Source organism: Lonchura striata, chromosome 6 (genome assembly GCF_046129695.1).
Source record: "Lonchura striata isolate bLonStr1 chromosome 6, bLonStr1.mat, whole genome shotgun sequence".
In the NCBI taxonomy this organism is placed as follows: domain Eukaryota; kingdom Metazoa; phylum Chordata; class Aves; order Passeriformes; family Estrildidae; genus Lonchura; species Lonchura striata.
The window spans coordinates 59,977,687-59,996,710 of record NC_134608.1 but is presented as its reverse complement, the minus strand read 5'-3'; the positions used below and the strand labels follow the sequence as shown (position 1 = coordinate 59,996,710).

The 19,024-nt window shown below is 37.4% G+C and overlaps 1 protein-coding gene across 2 annotated transcripts in view; it reads right to left on the bottom strand.

Moving 5' to 3' along the window:
• The window catches only part of CSTF3 (cleavage stimulation factor subunit 3), a 48,078-nt gene that overhangs the window by 21,216 nt on the left and 7,838 nt on the right, over positions 1 to 19,024 (bottom strand). The window contains exons 2-3 of one of the 2 annotated variants that reach the window (XM_021527596.3): positions 17,724 to 17,825; positions 17,499 to 17,594 (exon numbers count right to left, since the gene is read on the bottom strand). In XM_021527596.3, coding sequence (XP_021383271.1) covers positions 17,499 to 17,594; positions 17,724 to 17,825 — 198 coding nt within the window. The remainder of the gene's footprint in view (positions 1 to 17,498; positions 17,595 to 17,723; positions 17,826 to 19,024) is intronic. The other variant, XM_077784392.1, reaches the window with a different exon arrangement.

Here is a 19,024-nt window from a genome sequence, read left to right as displayed (position 1 = left end):
GTCACATACACTATATTAATAGTTAGGTACACTTTCAATTTGCTCACAGTATTTAAGAATAAAAAACTTTACAGTAACTGAGAATATTGGTTCTGCTAATGAAGCAAAGCTGCAGTTCTGTACATCCTATTACCAGTTGATATCCTGCACTCAAAAATAGTTGAACAGGCACTTACTGAACAGATAGTGAGAAAGATGACTTTTAATAGCAAAATTCTGAGCCACATGACCATTTTCAACAGAAAAAACTGGTCATGTCTACAGGAAAAATGATAATTAGGAAATGAAGGACAGCAATTTTCATAAGGAGCTAAGTGGCAGCAGGAAATGGGGACAGGGCAGTGGCAGAGACAGAGCCACTGAATGAATGGGCAATAAGAGGCAAGACTGCTCCTCACTCTCTTAACTTCTTGAAAATTCTCATTACAGCTTCATCACCCAAGCCTTTAACAGAACCTGAAACAGCCTTCAGAAACCATTAACCACAGCATATCAAGTTAACACACTCGACCAACATCTCTCCTCTCAGAGGCTGCAGCATGAAGAATCTCTGCCTGAACATCTCCCTCACTGACTAACTGCAAAAATTGGACTGAAGACTTGAAAAGGCCATTTCTGAAACTGCAAACATAAAATTAAATTTATCTGGAAGTCTGGGAAAGAAAGGAACCCAAGGGGCCTGAGGGTGGTGAGAGAACAGCTCAGAGCAGAAGGCTTTGGGAAAGGGTGCAAAAAGAAGAACTTGTGAAATGTCCCTCTGCAGACAGAGTGAAATTCCCTAGTTAAACAGTGTTGAGTCATTCTTAATTAGAAAAACTATGTAAACAAAAAAATTACCAATTAAAAAAATCTGCAAGTGGAAGAAGTCTCTGTTTAATCTATTAGACTGAAAGACACCGTATCTTTAATTTTCTGATGCATCAGCAAAGGAATCAATCCATACAAATACTTGACTAGAAAATGCTTAGGTATGAGCAAACTGCATTCCAGAAGTGCAGTAATACAAGGCCTGAGAATACAGACAACCTCTTTGTTACTGACAGTAAACATTGATCCAGAAGTGATGAAGGATTAGTGCACTGCAGTAAATAAACTTTGCTACTAATAATAAAGTTTGGAATATAAAAGGACTACCTACCCCATCTGATTCCTAAATACCTACTCTAGTGAAAAGAGCAAATGCTTCACTAACAAGTAAGAGCTCAGAGACAGAGCTACTAAAACTATCAAATGTGCTTTGGTTTGCACCTTAGTGCAATTTGATTAATTTTCACAAAGAGACAAATCTGCAGGAGTAGCATCTACCTCTACCCCCTTACAAAAATGCTGGCCTCTTGGTCCTGCAGGGAGTGCCTTCCTTCATGTTAATATTTTGAAAAGAATGCACAATTTTCAATCATCACTCTCAAGAGACTAGACAGAGGTTGTACAGAGAAATATTTATTTATAGGCTGCCTTAAAATAAACAAACAACAGTGGTGACAAAACTCGTCAGTGATTTTTCTGATTGGAGAATGATTCTGAATTGCAATCACTGATTCACTCCCTACTTCGTTTATTTCAGACATCAAATACATCTCTTTTGGTTTTGACTATAAAAAAGAAGCAATTTCTCATGGGTCTTTTCTCTTTCTTCCTATCTACAGCATCTTGTAGATGTTATGTCTTCTCATTTTGGAGTTTTACTTTCTTCTCAGAGCACACTTTCATTAGAAAAACATGCCTCCCCCTTCCATCTGCAGTTATGTTGGAACACTAAGCCCACCTGTTATTATTTGCACTGATACTCCTCCTGACTGAGCCCCAGTACTGCAAACATCTCTCACAGATTAGGAGGGAAGTAAAGCTGCAGAAACAGCCCTTTTAAGTCATAATGAAAAGCACACTCTGTGCTCTTCAAAACAAAAACACAGACAGTGTCACTTCTCCATTTACCACCCTACAGCTCTGACATTGAAAAATTGCCTGGAAATTGGGGGTGAAGAAGAGAACTGCTCCATGTTTTCTTTTCCTGGGAGTTTACTGAACTGGCTGGTCTTTGATGAAGCTCCCAGATGCACAGCTCACATAAGCACTGCCAGCTTTTTTTCCTTGCTCTGTTCCTACCTACTCTCTAATATGTTCTCCAACTCAGGAAAACCATTACATTTTTTTATTTAGGCAATCTGCCCATTATGAAATGGAATATTGTATTAGCTGTATGAAGTAATCTACAAATGCTAAGCACCCACTACGTTCCAGCCAGATTCTACCTCACAACCAGATTTTCAATCTCATTTTAATGAAAAGTCAATTTTCAACATGCCTGGTGGCTTATAATTTCCTCTTCAATTTCACACTCCCTTTAAGCCACAGGGGAAAACACCACCCCATATTCACAGCCCTGCAAACTTGCTTCCTTCCCAACTTGGGCATTTGGGTTTTTCCTGTGTGCTTTTGTTCACTTCTGCTGCTCATCCCTTTTTCAGTGTCTTTTGTACTTTACAGAAGCAGTGGGACGTCCTAGGATGTGTTTTTGGGTAGCTAACATTCCCAGATCTACTGGGATCCTTTACAGCAGTGATTTTCCTCCTAGAATTATTTTTTTATCATTTAACTCTCAAATTACAGGGCTCAAAAGCACATCTAGCACCCATGGATTACAAGATAATCTCTAACATGACAAAATGCAATGAGAGAAATTAAAGATTTGCAGTCTTAGCTGTTGGCCAGATCACTGAAGTTAAAAAGCTTCATTAAGAGGGCTCATTGGGCTAGGGATCCCTGATTTGTAAAATCAGACAAATTACACCATTTGTCTACTTCAATTACTTTTCCAAAGAGAACAGTCACCCAGCAGAGCCATTGGAATTGAACACAGGCACTCCTCTAATGCTTTTTTCAGCTGATTTAATAAGATAACAGGCACCAGTGCCTATTATCTGAGGAGCACAGACCCACTGCAGTCTGCCAGTGCCACCAGACAAGCTCTACCCCATAATCCAAGCTGAAAACTCCTTGCAATACTAAGACCTAAAAACAAGGCAGGGATCAGACCACTACAACAGATTACATGGAGTAAAGGGTATGTGAGGCATCACTACATAGGGGAGAAAAAGCCAATTGCTCCTCTCACACCTTACAAGGCTGTGACCTAAGATTTCATTTATTAAGACTCTTAATTGGACATCACTGCGTTTTCTTATGTCTATTAGAAATCACTGTCCATTACAGTAATGTATAACTATTTAAAAAAATCTTTTCTGCTTTCATTTTGCTATCCTCAAATTCTTTAAGAAAGTAGCAGTTGACTATGTCATCTGAGGCTATAGCTGGGGAAAATGGGGTGTTTTAGGGGGCACTGAGTTCCCCATTAGGTTTATAGTTTTATTATTTCTCACTATACTCATCCCACGCCTACAGTTTTGACCCATTCTTTTCAGATGAAAAGGATTTGCATAAAAAGGCAGAAAAGAGTAAGTTTGATAAGCATATTTTTCACAAACTGTCAATTACAGTATTTCAGAGAATTTATTTTAGTAAAATATGGCTATCGAATAGTAATAATTTTTATGGAAGAAATCTCTGTTCATTCACCAAGCATATGTTAAAAGTACACTTAAGGAATTTACAATTTCAAAGAGTTCTTACTTCCTAAAGAGATCCTAAAAATAAAATTTTATAAAAGCTACATATCTCTAAGGCAGCCTCCACAGGGACTTAGTTGTGGGCCAGGACTTGGGCTGATAGCCCAAATGAAGATATCTTAAGACCAGAAAGAACTGCTGCCCTTTTGAGTGCTCAAATTCATTCAGTGGCCATGCATTCGTGGCTCCCATTTTCTATCATGGAACTCATAAAGACTCTCCCCAGTAAAGCCTGCCAAATAAGCAATTCTCATAAAGAAAATGAATACAGATTATTCAAAGAGTAAAAAATAGTACTTGAAAATGTAATTCTTACAGCATAATCTTCTTACTCTTGTACTATTAGCACAAGACCAGCTTGGCCTATTAGCAGAGAACAAATTGCTCTTAATATTTTGCCTCTGTTCTTAGAAAATAAAGAACAATTTTCCAATAATTTGTAGCAGAAATGGCCCAGAGAATGGTTCTCAAAACTATTAGACTGTGCCTAAGGGCTCTCATGTATGACCACACAAGCCACTGTCTCATCACAGGAAACCATAAATCAGAAATCTCAAAGTTAATAATTCAGAATAATGCTCAGGCACAAGTAATTCTCTGCAACTACAGCACAGCATCGATTTGCAGCTGACAAGATGCTGTTTATTGTACCCTGCATTACAAAATAAACCCTAGCAAAGGTAACCCACTAAACCCAAACCAAGCACACTTCAACTGCAGTGCTATGGATCTTTAAAGGAAGGGATTTGGTTCCTGGCTTTGCCATGGATTTCCTATGAAATCATTAAGAAACAGGATTATGCAAATCATTTACTAACTAGAATAATAATCTGCCTCAGATGATGACTGAGCTGCTTTTGGTTTACATGAATGAAGTATTCCTGCTTAAGTTCAGAGAAGTTATTTTTCTAATATAGGCAACTGCCCTCATCAAAAATCTTTTACATGTCTGTCAGAAATCAGGGAAATTCCCCCATCCTTTTTGAAAATGCACATTCTTAATCATAACTACTGGGAAATATCATCTATAATATTGAATATTGGAAAAGGAAAGACTCTATCTGAGGAGTCCATCACAGAATTAAACACCCAGATTTCTGTCTTTTGGCTATGAAGAGAAATCAGAATTCACTATAAAAACAGCATTCAGTGGTAAAACAGTTTCCTTCAAGATAGGAGTTTTACTGCAGGGTCTCTCAGTATCTAGCTACCTAGCCTAGGAGTCAAAGTCAAGTCCTGAATCAAATAATTGCCTGCTGTTCATCTGCTGAAGAGGCTCTTTTCTGTAGAAAGTTTTAGAACACTTTACCATGGGCTTCTGAATGATCAGTTGTAGCAGAAAAGCCCCAAAATGCTTGGTTAGAGGGATAGGGGAGAGAAGTATCAAACTGATCACCAACAACCTAATCTGAATCCACATGAAGAATGCAAATCCTTTTGGTAAAAACTTGATCCAAAAACTTTCCATGGATAAGCTCTGCATAACTACTCTGGATCCTCTTTCCAGAATAGTTCAATTTGAGTGTAATTACTATCCTAGCTAATGAGACTGCTTGTATTACAAACCCCTCAAGTTTCTAGAATATTTAAATGCTATACTGCTTTTCCCCTTAAACACTGTACAAGTAGCTTTAAAAGTGAATTCCTCTTCTCTTTCCCTAAATTTCAGCTTCATGCCCTCAGATATTAAAGCTAATCCTGCTCAACTTCCATACATGGGAATTTATTCAAAAAACAGGATCAAGACAAAAATATTTGTACAGCTACTTTTAAATCTACGAGTTGATGTTAGTACTTAGATAATAAGTGAATTTACACTTGAATAATTGGCTAGGAAGAGATGCACTGAAGTTGGAAAATAAAACCACAGATCACACATTTCCACACTTTAGAAATGAAATGTAGGTGACACTGCCACTGAAAAGTGAGAGGGGTTACCTCCACACTGAAGTCTTTTCATTTTACAGGTCAACCCAAAATGACTGACACTTTATGTGAGGTTCCTGTTTGCTTGTGAGCTTTTTTCTATACACTGTGTGGTGTCAGAACTATAGAATGAAAACCCATTTAAGTCAGCTACACTTCTAAGACAAAATACTTGTAAAGACAATTCATTATGTTGTTCCCATCTGAAATTCACTGGTGTTGGGTTAGCAGAGAGAAGAGCTGTTCTGATGTCAGATTTCCATATAACAGTTGTGCTAACATTAATTTCCCATGCAGCCTAGGTAGGTGCATTTGCAGCTTATTTCACCTCTTAGGAGGAAGATGAAATGAAGAAGCCCATGATAAAAGCAGTACAGAAACTCACATCCCTTGTAGCCTGAACAAGAGAGAGATGGAAAACCACTGACCTCCCAGTTTCCTCCCATCTATCCCTCTCTCAGCATATTGAGAAGAAATACCAGGAGTTAGTCACATATTTAAGATTCTGATTTTGGACTAATGAAGAGAAACTGGCACAGGTAAACCCCCTGCCTTGACAAAGGTCAGCCTTAACCCATATGCTAGAAAGAACACTTACTGACCAGAAATGTGCTACTTTTACAGACACCTGTACACAACAAACAAATACTGCTGCCAGTTCTGCCCCCATGCTAGAGAACACTCAGAACAATTACAGCTTCTTTACACGAAAGCCCTGTTTGGTATTAATAATCTCATTTATTTGTTGCTTTTCACAGGGAAAAGTGTGTTTTCTTCTGCACCCCTCCACCACCAAATGCTGGCCATGCAAAATGAGACACATAGTAGGGAACTGCTGTTTTGAGAGAGCAGAACATCTGTTCAGTTTGATACTTCTCTCCCCCATCCCTCTAACCAAGCATTTTGGGGCTTTTCTGCTACAATTGATCATTCAGAAGCCCATGGTAAAGTTCTAAAACTTTCTACAGAAAAGAGCCTCTTCAGCAGATGAGCAGCAGGCAATCATTTGATTCAGGACTTGACTTTGACTCCTAGGCTAGGTGCATTGTTATGTAAATACAGAATACATTCAGACAGCACTTGCGTTACAGAATGCTGCAAATGCCTGCAAAAAGAAAATTATCGTGTTAAAAATGGTATGTAGGCTCCCAGCTAATTTAATTTGCATAGAAGCACATAAGGGATCTCAGAAATCCCAAGATAGCTCCTTCTTCTTCTATTTTGCTGCTTTAAGCTAGGATGCCAAGAGCAGGCTTGATATAAAAACATCAAGGACACATCAATACCAAAGCACTCTGTAAAAGTGACACATAACTAACAGAGCAGCTTAACTGACAACCTCCAGCGTTGGCAGAAAAAATTCTGCTAAGTACAAAACAGAGACCTGCTACCAAAGCATAAAGTAAGCCCTCTAAATTGAGAAGGTGCAGCTCCCAGCAAAGCAGCCAAAATTCTCAAGGAAAGATGTGGATCTCCCCAGGTGCAAACTTGAAGCCAGCTTTGGACAAGAATTGTGCTTGGCAAAGAAGCTCAGCTCGGTTTGGGTGTGTGCCATCATGGTGATGTAGCAGCCTTAAAAAACCCACTCTGAAGGCTCAGCAACACAGTGAAGCATCACCACAAAACCTCTGTGATGGATGGAGTCAGCCAGCACCTGAGAACTGACTTCCAGTACTGACTGCAGCAGAAATCTCTGCTCATGGGTGAAAACCAGCATTTTCTAGATTTAGAGCAACTCTGCCAGCCTGGGAGGCAAACACAGCTACCACCAGAGGGTTCAAGCAGCTGCAGCAACTCAGCAGGTGCTCAACATTTCTGTGCATTACAGGCACAAAGGTAAACTCCAAGAGCAGTGAAAAATGTTGGACTGTGAAGCTTGTGCAGAAATGACAGACTGCTAGAAGTCTAAGGACACCTCCTCAAGTGCAGGGTCTTCATCTGACTCAGACAGAAGATCAATCAACCAGAATTACCAAACTTAATTATTTGAAAACATCAGTACTTTTCTCACTGGCAAATTAAAAAAACCCACAGCTGACCTTAATCATGATTTTTCTAGGGGTAAACCCAAACTTTGGAGGCATCAGTAAAATGACAAATAAATATGTCTCTTTTCTTTTGTAAATAGCTAATGCAACAGTAATTTTTTTAACAACTAAAGACTACTAGCAAGAAACTTACCTCCATCTGCTTAGTGACAGAAAAAATATTCCTGAATTCAAGTCTAACAGCTAATTTTAAAGTTTGACAGTATTTCCCTTTTAATACCTATCCTGTACACATACAAAAAAGCATGTGCTTTTGTGTATCAACCTGAAACTGCATTCCCCCCTTCAAAAAAAGTGAGGCCTGAATTAAATTTAGTTCCATCTTATGTGGGAGAACTTAAATTTTTATCCTGTAACAATAAATCATACAGTCTGTTTCCTGCTCAGGCTTACAAGCACTGATATTTTATCAAGAGTAAATACTGTGGAATATTCTGAGGTGTTTGCCCATCCTGTTCAAGGACTTCTGTGCTAAATGTATTGATAACATTTGCCTGGGGAATGCTAACTGATGGACAACAATCACGGGCACGTAAGGTACCACTGCACTTCTTCCAGTGACTTGAACTTACAAGTCATGCATTTGGGACTATTTTAAGAGTGCATTTTTACAAAAAAAACAAAAAAAAAACCCCAAACCAAACCAAAACAAAAAAAAAAACCCCAACCTTAAATAGCTAGTAGGGTTTTCCAGGGCACCTATGTGTGCTTTTAAACATTTACCCCTGTCTATTTAGAACCAGTGCATTTGAACTTTACATTCTTTATTTTAAATGCACTATTTATAATAAATGATTAAATTTATTATAAACATATAATTTTTACATTAAAAATATAATTTTTAAAATTTTCTCCTAGTCACTTTTTATCTAACTACCATCATCACATGGAGTAAGAACACCTAGAACAATCCTGCAATTAGGCAGAATTTAAAATTCCCAAAGCCACAGTCAGAACCAGAATGACAAAATTCTCCCAGTGAAATGAAACCTGATAGACTAAGGCTCTCAGTGTAGGGCCCACTGTTCTGATCTGTATAAAGGAAATGTTTCTTCATGTACGAACCTGGCTGCACTGTCAGGCTGTGCAGGGACACTTCCAAAGCACATTGCTGGTAACCAAAACTATTAATTACTCAATGCCATGGAAAATCCTGGGACGGGGTCAGTTGACATAGCTGGTAGAAGGAAAACTGCAAGCTAAGCTTCCAAAAGCAAATGCGCTACAAAAGCTATTTTTTGTGAATTTATTCACTGTCACTCATCTTCAGCTTGTATTAACTGTATATTAGAAATGCTTTAAGTACCTGCAAGCCTAAGTAGCTGCAAGCCTACATATATTAAATTCTATCCCCTGCTGCATTAACATCAATAGCAAGGCTGCTTGTAACTCAAGCTCCTGCATGCCGTAATACAATTTTCTAAGTATCTGTGATACAATATGAAAGAGTAACCTACAGAGACTAACTAAACCATGCTTCAGGAGAAGTTTAAATAAATTAATTCTGAACTGTTTCCACAATATAGTGCCCACCACAGGCTGTTAAATGTGCTTGCACACTTTACAAATACAATACCATTACTAACCAGCAGCTATTCAATTATGCATAAGCATAATTTAGAGATAGCAAGAGTACCAGATTTCTTCTGCAGCAACTACGTTAAAAAGTTTGTCATGGGATTAATTTGAGATTTATTTTTTAGATCAAATCAGAAGTCACATTTAATTACTAGGGAATCTCCCCCCTCAATCCCCTTGCTGCCTCATCTGAAATGTGGGGCAGCAACTGTGTACAGTTGTGGCACTGAAAGAACATTACAGTACAATTGTGACACTGAAAGAACGTGTCTGAGCTGTGCAGTGACAGCTTCTTGCTAAGGCCTCCTGGGACCTCCTCATCATCTGAAAGATGAACTGCAAGCACACATTGGAAGATAGAGCACCCAGCAATACCTGAGAGTTCACAATTCTTATACTGAATATATTCCTGCATCTCATAAAAACACACAAAGACAGTACTGTGATGGGTAGGCAGGAATGGAGAAAAGGCAGGCCAATACTGGGTTCAAGACAACAAAAAGAAAGAGGAAATTCAGCTCTATCTTCCCACTCCTTTACATACAGCACCAAGGTATGCTTTTTCACTCAAGACTGAAGCTGCAGATAAAATCATTTTCACTGAAATTCCAAATATATTCTACATACATTATTTTTCAGAGTACCTATAAACTTTTAGGTAGCCTGAATCCAATTACCTGCAGAATATTAGCACTGATAAGCTCACCCACTCCTATTCCTACTCTATGATTTAAAAAGAACATTATGCTGTATGATTTTATAATCTAAACATATATAAACACACATGAACACAGATGCACATACACAGTCTAAGAGATTCCTCAGGACTCTGCCAGCATAGGACCTATAGTAAGTCATTTAACCATAAAAATTAAAATAATCAAAATGCTAAATTAAGATAACCTTTTAAATATAGTTTAATGTTTAAAGGCAGTTCCACTGAATGCAATGAAGTTAGCTCATGTGCCAACTTCATATGTTTTATCTGTAGGATAGCACATATACACCTACACACCTGCCACCCCACTTTTGCAAATCTAAATCTCAAAGAGTTCATTTTGTATTTTGTTTAAACAGTAAAAACTGTGTTTGAAAACCCATACTTCGAGGGTGAACAACAGCTGAAGAAGTTGACTTTGTTGCAGTCTGGACATAGAAAATACTATAAACTGAACAACTAGGCATTATTTTAGTCCAAATGCATGACCTGAAATGTATTTTAAGCAATGTATTCATTCTCACAAAAAATAATACAGAAGTATCAGATTGCAAATAGCAAGATTGCACAGTCATGTCTTGTTCTAGTTTCACTGGTTATTTCTGACTCTCTATTTCAAGAACTAATGCAAACCATAAAGAACTGGACAGAGTATCTTGTCCTCATTAGAATCTCTATTTCATCCAGAGATATTACAGGAATTTAAGGAGGTAAGACACTTTATCCTCCATCACAATATTAAACTTTCCAAATTAGCTGATTTAGAGGAGTAGTTTGAATTAAGGATAAAAAGTATGTAATTTAAACATATGTACAAGTTGTTTTGCTGAAACTCGGAGCCAGGATGGATAAAATTACCACACATCCTCAGCATACTAACTCTTATCCTTTTGGAGTACACCAGAGATGTCAAAGCTCTGAAAGCCTTTAACCCAGCAATCTACAGGAGCACTGGGTACAGCACTGGCCCAGAGATCAGCACTGTGTGCTCACTGGAACTGATGCACGCTAAAATTAATGCACAGCCCCTGCCACAGGGCCCGTCCAATCTGCTTTTAATGGAACAGAGACAGCCCAGCTGTTTACACTTCAGGTTAACAGTGAGGTCTTATCTCAAGATGCAACAGGACTCCACCTTAGAGAAGTTATTACTTGACAACTGCACAAACTCAATTTAAAAAGAACCTTTCTACTTATCTGCCTATCCTCAAAATGTTCCAATGAACTCTGGAAATGCTCCCATGCTCTTGTATTATGAATATCTGTCATTACCAAACCAGCTAAATCCCAATACAGATCAGATTCAAATTACTGTAAGATCTCCTCATGTGTAGTTAATGACATGTAAAAAATGTGCAAATACACATAGCAAATGCTAGCTGTGCAATGTTATAGTTATGGACCAATGCATATTCCTTCTTCTCACTTTTCAACTGTTTTATGTAAGAAATAAAAAAGTTATAGGATATTAGGTACACAACATGTCATTGCACAAATCCAAAACTGCCACTGGATATGGAGCATTCATCATTCTGAAGACACTGGTGAGAAAAATCAGGAGAAGAGCAAAGGGGAAACCCAAGCACACATGTAAATGAAGACCATGGGTACTAACAGAGCACAGGAATGCCGTGGAGAAGGCTTGGCTTCCACAGACCTTCCAGCTAAGAAAAGTCACTGGATTTCATCCCAGACATGACTCAAAGCCTTCCCACATTCTGTAAAGTCATTCTGCAGCAGTCACACATTATTTTATGTAGTAGCACTAGCAGAGAACGTTTAATGGAAAGTGTTCTCTCAACCATCATGTGACTCAAAATCGGAATAAAGAACAACAGGAAACGCAACCAGCTGGCAGCTGGAAGAGATATGGAAGAGAATCAAAGACTACAATTACAGTTTCCTTCTCACAAGCAGAGGGAGAATCCATCCATAGCAAATACAGCATACACAAGAAACCTGTTTTTACTTCTGGTTCTTTCATATTCAGAGATAAGAAGCCCAAGCTTGTGCCTGACCTGACACACCTCAAAATATCGACTCTCCCCTCAAAATATCGAAGGATCAACGAATTATTTCAACAGAAGAAAGCACACAGTAAGTTTTCCTGTTCTTGTCACATTTGAAAGTGAGACTTCAGCAGTGTTGTGAACAAGAGCACATAGCTAACAGGGATATATTTCTGTCACTCTACATGGAAAGAATACAACAGAACAGGAAGTAGTTTGTGTTTATTCATGTGTAAATAGCAACACACTATAGAAGAGGGTAATCTCTTCATTAGGCATCATTTCCACTTCAAACATGTCCTAAAACTTCCCCATAGGATTTTCAATGATCAAATACAGCAAACAGAATTATGAAGAAACCCACTAGTGTTGTACTGCACACATCTTCTCAAACTACAAGTGTCAGCATGTGGGCAGCTTTCAGATATTACACAGCTTGTAGGACCAGGGGAACTATGCAAGATGTAGACACACCTGTATTGACACTTTGAGCAGAAAAGACAGGAAAAAGGTGCATTCACTTTCTAGTGCAAGTCTACAATAATCACACAGACAGAACAACATTTATTAACAGGAATGGAACAAGTCCACACATGAATAAGAAAAGATCATAAATAATACAGTTGTAAAAAAGATTGAAAATCTCAGACTGAGGCAGTCAAGAGTGTGCAGTATGGGTTTTGTACAAAGCACCTGTACAGCATTCTTAAAGCAGAATCTTACCATGAGAAATGTGTCTGGCTAGTGGGGTGGGCATGGATTATCATTAAGAAATTCACTAAGATCAGCTGCTGATACACACAATATACTGAATTGAAAATACCACCAAACAGAATCTCAGGCAAGAAGTCTATTCTACTTTGACTTCTGATCACTCCAACTTCATCCTGACAGAAGTCAGTTCCCATTTTTCCCCAAGCAGAATTCTGGTGGTATGTACAACATTCTCCTTTCTGAATTCATAACCAGACTAAAGTAAAACAGGGGAAGAAAATGCTTTGAAGAAACACAGACATTTTAAACAAAAACAATAATTTTTCTAAATGGTTTTATTTACATTTTTCATATACAAGTATGTTAAATGATACATTCTGACTAGTATCCACACCAGTGTGAATTACATGGATTAAAGATACTGATGTATTGCATATGATGAAATGCAAAACAATCAACCCTAAGCTGTGGTCCCACCCGCTGAATCCTCACAGCATCTGTTTGTTACCAAGACATTTAAAATTCAAAATGTCCATAGGAAATAGAAGTTATCTAAACAAATGTATCTGGTTGCATTTCTTTAGGACAAGCAATAACACAGGAGTCTTACTTGCAAAATTCTCAAGACAAAAAATACATATTAACAGCCAAACCTTTCACATGCATGTTACCAGCTCTGTATTAATTGTTTCTAGACTGGAGCTATTTGTCACAACTGTCTTCTGGATATGATTTTTATCTTTTTAATTATGGCAACCTTTCAACCTCTACTAACAATGTTCAAAGTGACCAGGATATAATGTTGTACACTCAAAAAAGGTGAAAGGTGTGGTGTGAACTGGCCTGAAGCACTCAGAACAATTAGAGAGGAAAGTTTCCATTCAGAGTAACTGGAACTAAAAATTCCTTAGATCATTAAAAAAATGTTGCAAATACATGAATACAGTTTAATAAATGTGCCTAAGAGTATTTTCAACCTGGTGATTTCTCAAAGGAAACTAGCAGAGAAAAAAAAAGGCAACTTCAAAAGCTTGCTTCAGAACTACTGAAGTATTTAAGACACTGGCAAAGTAAATGTTCTTTCATAAGCATGAAAAGCATTATCAGGTCTTTCTGTGTCTAAAAGATGGTTAAATCAGTCAGTGACAAAGGAAACAGTAACAGACAGCTGGGCCTATGGGATCATAGGGTATTAAACTGGATTTATTTTCACATTTCTGTAGCACCTTTCAGGCAGGTGCCAAAAGCACTTTAATGACTAAAGCAGCCTCACAACAACCCTGTGAGGTAGGTAGGTATCTGTTTCATTAGGGCAAACAGGTTAAATAACTTACCCAAGGAGACACAGCACATCAGCAGAGCAGGCTAGAGTCCAGACCGTGTGATCTATGAATTTAATATTATGGCACACATGGGGCTGAGACTTAGACACTCCTTTATACAACTGTGAAAGAGGCACTGCCATGTGAATTGAGTCAAGTTTTCTGAGAGGAGGTTTTTATGAGAAACGTATCAGAAGAAAAGTGTACTTTAAGTAACTAGAGAAAACAAGAGTTTGGGAAGAATAGCACTAGTGTTCCACTTCCTAAATTTTAAGAGATGCAGAATAGCAAGTTAACTATTTTACTTGCTCACTTATCGAATCCAAAACTCTACTAAGACGTTCAAATATTACCCAAAACCAGCTGTGAACTGGGAGTTGTTTCATCCACTTATATTATTTCTAAGTCCTATAATTCTTCTTTGAATGTCAAAAGAAATAAAAAACAGTGCAAGAACCCAAACATTTTCATCAGTTTCAACTTTAATAGTGTAATTCCCATTAACAAACTGTCAAAGCATGCTCTTCCTAATTAATCTCCATGTTCTACTGACTACCTAACCATTCACAATGCAGAGAGCAGAGCATAGAAATCAGTGCTTGGCACACAAAATGCTAAATGTGAAGTATTTGGTTACTTCAGCATGCTCTGTGTACCAGTTGTGGTGAGCTGGATGATACACTGAGTGCTGTGCACTGCTCTCCACTCTATTCCACTAGGGAACACAGTCATACACAAAAAGCAGAACAGTCAGTGAGCTGAAAAGACTCATAAAACCAAGAGGTAATCACAGCAGTAAGACCTGCACTTACAAGTTATCCATTACATATGGAATGGCACATGCAGTTATTGTTCAGATAGTTTATCAACAATTTCTACTGAAGACTGGGAGTGACTAAAGAGAACACATTTGTTAAGTCAGCTAAAGGGGAATTTAAAGACTTCTAGCAACTTTGACAGTACAGCTGTTAAAGGGCTAGTTTCTTTTTCATAATCCTCACCCTCGCTCATCTTCCAATACACCACAACTAGGTAACATTCAGCTCTGATTTATGTTTTTCAGAGGGCAAAATTCTCTAGTGAAAGACAAGCTGCTAGAAAAGAACCCCCACCTCCCTCCCCACTTCTGCCTTTCTGGGATGCAAAGAGGAAACATTTTCATGTTAAAGAGTAAAATACTTGTTTTGACATCAGAGGAAATGCAAGTAACAGATGACTGAAGATTTTGCAATTTTCAGATTTCAGTAATAAGGCAGCGAAAGTAAATTGAAAGCAGTGCTGGAGATCTACCACAGGTTTATTTTACTAAATCATGGCTAGAAAGTTACATACTTCTGAACAGCCCAAGAAAAGCTACCTAGAAGGAGTAGATTACTAAAATTGCTAAGGAAAAAGGCTTTTGGAAAATACTTTCCTTATATTCCCTGTACACCTTAAGGCTGCAACAAAAGAAGCCTGAAAAGAATTCCTCTACTTAGCCTTCAAAAATTAACTGAAGTCTTAATTTAACCACAGGGTTTGAAGAAAGTTTTTAATTTTAATTTTAGTTCACCCAGATGGACTGCACAAATGACATGCAACTGAAAAAACACTGACAACGGTGCCCAATTGTGTGAGCATATTTTTCTTAGAGAGGAATTTGGAAATAAGTTATTTCAACTTACAGCTATATATGCTCACCTATCCTTAAAAAGAAGCAAAAAAGCATATTGCTTCATTCATAAATTGGCCACTTGCCAGTTGTAATGTGTTACTGCAACTAGATAAGTTGAAAATTAAGTCATAATCGGGATTTAAAAATTTGGCTGTTAAGATAAAAGGTAAATTTCTGAAAATTACCTTCTTAGATTTCTTTCAAATATAACCCTCTTCAGGTGTAATTTCTACCAGAAATCTACAGTTCCTGTTTTTCCAATTTTGAATAACAGAACTATATATTCCATTTCCCTAATATTTGAAGTGTATTAATAAGCAGACACACGAGAACTGATGATGGTTATGATGATTCTTTCCCTCTCAGATTTACCTCGTGTTCCCTGGTATCCATAACTACTGATGTGCTGATCTGCCCTCCTCAAAGGAGCAGGTGAAAAATTCTACCCTAGCCTGTTGTAAGTTTGCCACTGTTAAGGTTTCTAAATACTCTTAGATTATAAATTAGGGGAGGTGACGTCTATAAATTCATCTCTGAATGTGGTTTATGACAGGAAGCTTCACACTGACAACAGGACTTTCTGCTGAAGGATGTACAGTATAGTACTGGCTTTCTGAGATGGCCTTACTCAACCCTTAAACTTGAGGCATGGCAAAGCTAAAGGCTTTAAAAAAGCACAGAAATCAGGTCATTTAATGCAATTATGAAATAAGATTAGATTCTGAAAACTAGAACCTGTAGCAAAAATTTCAGGGTACAAGAGGCTAATGGATTTGGCTGCAGGGTCCAAAAAAGTAAAAATATGTATTTGTATGTTAGTCCATTTGCAATCTCCCAAATATGAATAAACACCAACATTCTAGCTACTGCTACGAACAAGACAGTGAAAACTCCATATATTTAATTTGGTAGCATTTAAATTAGATGGCACTATTTTGTACTGTAGCATCTTATTATAAACTGCAATATAAAAATTTCTGCTAGATTCCCATGATCCCAGTTTTCCATATCTTCAAAATTTACTGCCATGTATTTCTGGATATGTAATTTAATTTACAATAAGAAATGATAACTATGCAATGAAATTTCATATCAAATGGAAGAAAACCAGCTCATTTCTCATCTACAGAATACAGGTCCCCACCCATGAAGCTTAGCATATAGAAAATCTGTCTCAAGGAAAATGTGCAGCCCAGAAGATGTACACAGAAACCATGTGTATTAGTATTAAATACCAGCTACAGAAAGGAATCAAACCAAAATGAACACCACCACCCCCACCCCCATGATTATTCAGGGAATTTCATGGCATGTCATTAAAGACAGTTCAAGTGACCAATGCACTCAGTGGTAAGTCTTACCCAGTTATGGAAACAATCACAATTTGTTGAGATTTTTAACAGCTAATGAGTTGGGCTAATGCATTTTCATTTCAGAAATTAGCTTCCATCCCCACACCCTCCCTGCAAACACTGTTCACAGAAACATTCAATTCCCTAAGAAAGCAAAAAATAAACAACAAAAAAACAAACCAAATATTCAGAGAAAGTCACTCAAATAAGTTTGTATGTGTAAATAAAAAGAAAAATCCTCTAAGTAAATGACACGGGAGGCAATAAATTGACACGACAAGCAAATAAAAGGCTAAAGCACTCCAATACCATTGAAACAGTTTTAATGTTGTTGCAATTCCATAATGCAACAATCATCAACTCATGAAAGACCCAATACTTTAGAATTCATTTTAATAATTCCTTTGTACCTATTTTACAAAATAAAGGCAAGGCATATTTAAAATCCCCTTTCCCCTAGGTATTATGTGCCTATCTTATTCATGCTTATAAAAATATAAACTTAAAATCCTATGAAATGTTATGTAAGAAAAAAATGTAAAAATATTAACCTCTGCTTCAATGTACAGTTTCCAGAATCTGCCAGAACTGGGGAACTGGGCAACAAGGCGTTCATAGGTCTTCCGTGCTTTGTCTATAGGCTGATTCTAAAAATTGAAAATCAAAACAGCATTTACAATATTATGATTTATGTAAATGAATATGCTGATTTTACTCCAGAACGAAATAGTGTGAGTGGACCATAGATAAGGAAATGTAATCCTATATCACTAAACCTGTGCCTCTCGAATGAGAATGCTCCAAGCGTCAAGGTCATATGGATTTTCTTCTAGTTTCTTTTCAGCTTTCTTCACTTTTTCTGGGACATATTCAGCAGTCTAGAAAAATTAAAAAGAAGACATAAGAGATAACAAGCAGTGTTTGAAAAGTTCTGTTCCACCTACACAGTCAAGCTAAAGATAACATTCCCACAGTGCAACGCTCCACCACTCTGCTTTAAGAGGAAGTTTCTAAACTGGAATTTGGCTGGAAGTTGTCTCAGGAAGATAATACACACTTAGCACAAGTTCTACATGTAATGGACATCAACCAAGATGTTAGACTAAACCAATTCAATGTCTCTAATACATATTTGAGTCTGCTGGGATATTTACTGCACTATGAATTTTAAACATTTTTACCAACCTGGTAAACTCTAAGATGCAAAAAGTAAATTCAGCCCAGTATTTCTATTACAGAGCTCAGGCAAACAAATCCAGTTTATCCAGGAGTCATTCTGCACAAGGAGAACAGCTGGTATTTGGTATCACAGTTTAACAAGAAAACCAGGAGATGATGGTTAAGTAGGAACAGATACACACTATCCAGGCACAGTTTCTGTGCTCACTTTCTGATCTCTCAATCCTACAGATGCCTTCCTGTCGTTTTGGCACTAAAGCCACCTTGTTGTTTTCTAAAACACTCAGACATTCCTATCGAAGTTTAAAAGCTTTTTTTGAGGCTAAACCTTTACCAAATTTAATGCAAACTTGTTAACATAGTTACTTTCAAACACTTTTGGAAATAACTTGCTTTATGATTTTCAGGCTTTTTTTTCCTAGATCTAACATTGTCTAACACAAAGGACAATAAAAAAAATTACCGTGTGAAGATCACATACAGGCACCCTTAAGATATATGCTTGTTACAACCCTAAATGAACTGAAGTTTACTTATTAAGGCTGAAATATTGTTCTGAGCAGTACTCCAAACCACTTACTACTAACTTTGAAAACCTGGCTCATTTTTAGGCAGGTAACAGCAATACAAAAACCATACCAACGAAATTCTTGCCTTTGCGAGATGTAACAATAGTAATCCTTAAATTGTTACTATAAGACCTTGCTGGTAAAATTTTACAATTTCACTACATAATCACTGTTAGAATATTCATCTCTACAGTACAGTGCAGTATGACTGACATAGAAAAAAAAAATTCTAGAACTTGCAGAAAATTCTAAAAAAAAAAAATCCAAACCCTGTCACTTGCTAAAAGCTTATTTCAAGGAATTTGTTTTAATTGTTAATATTGGGTCCC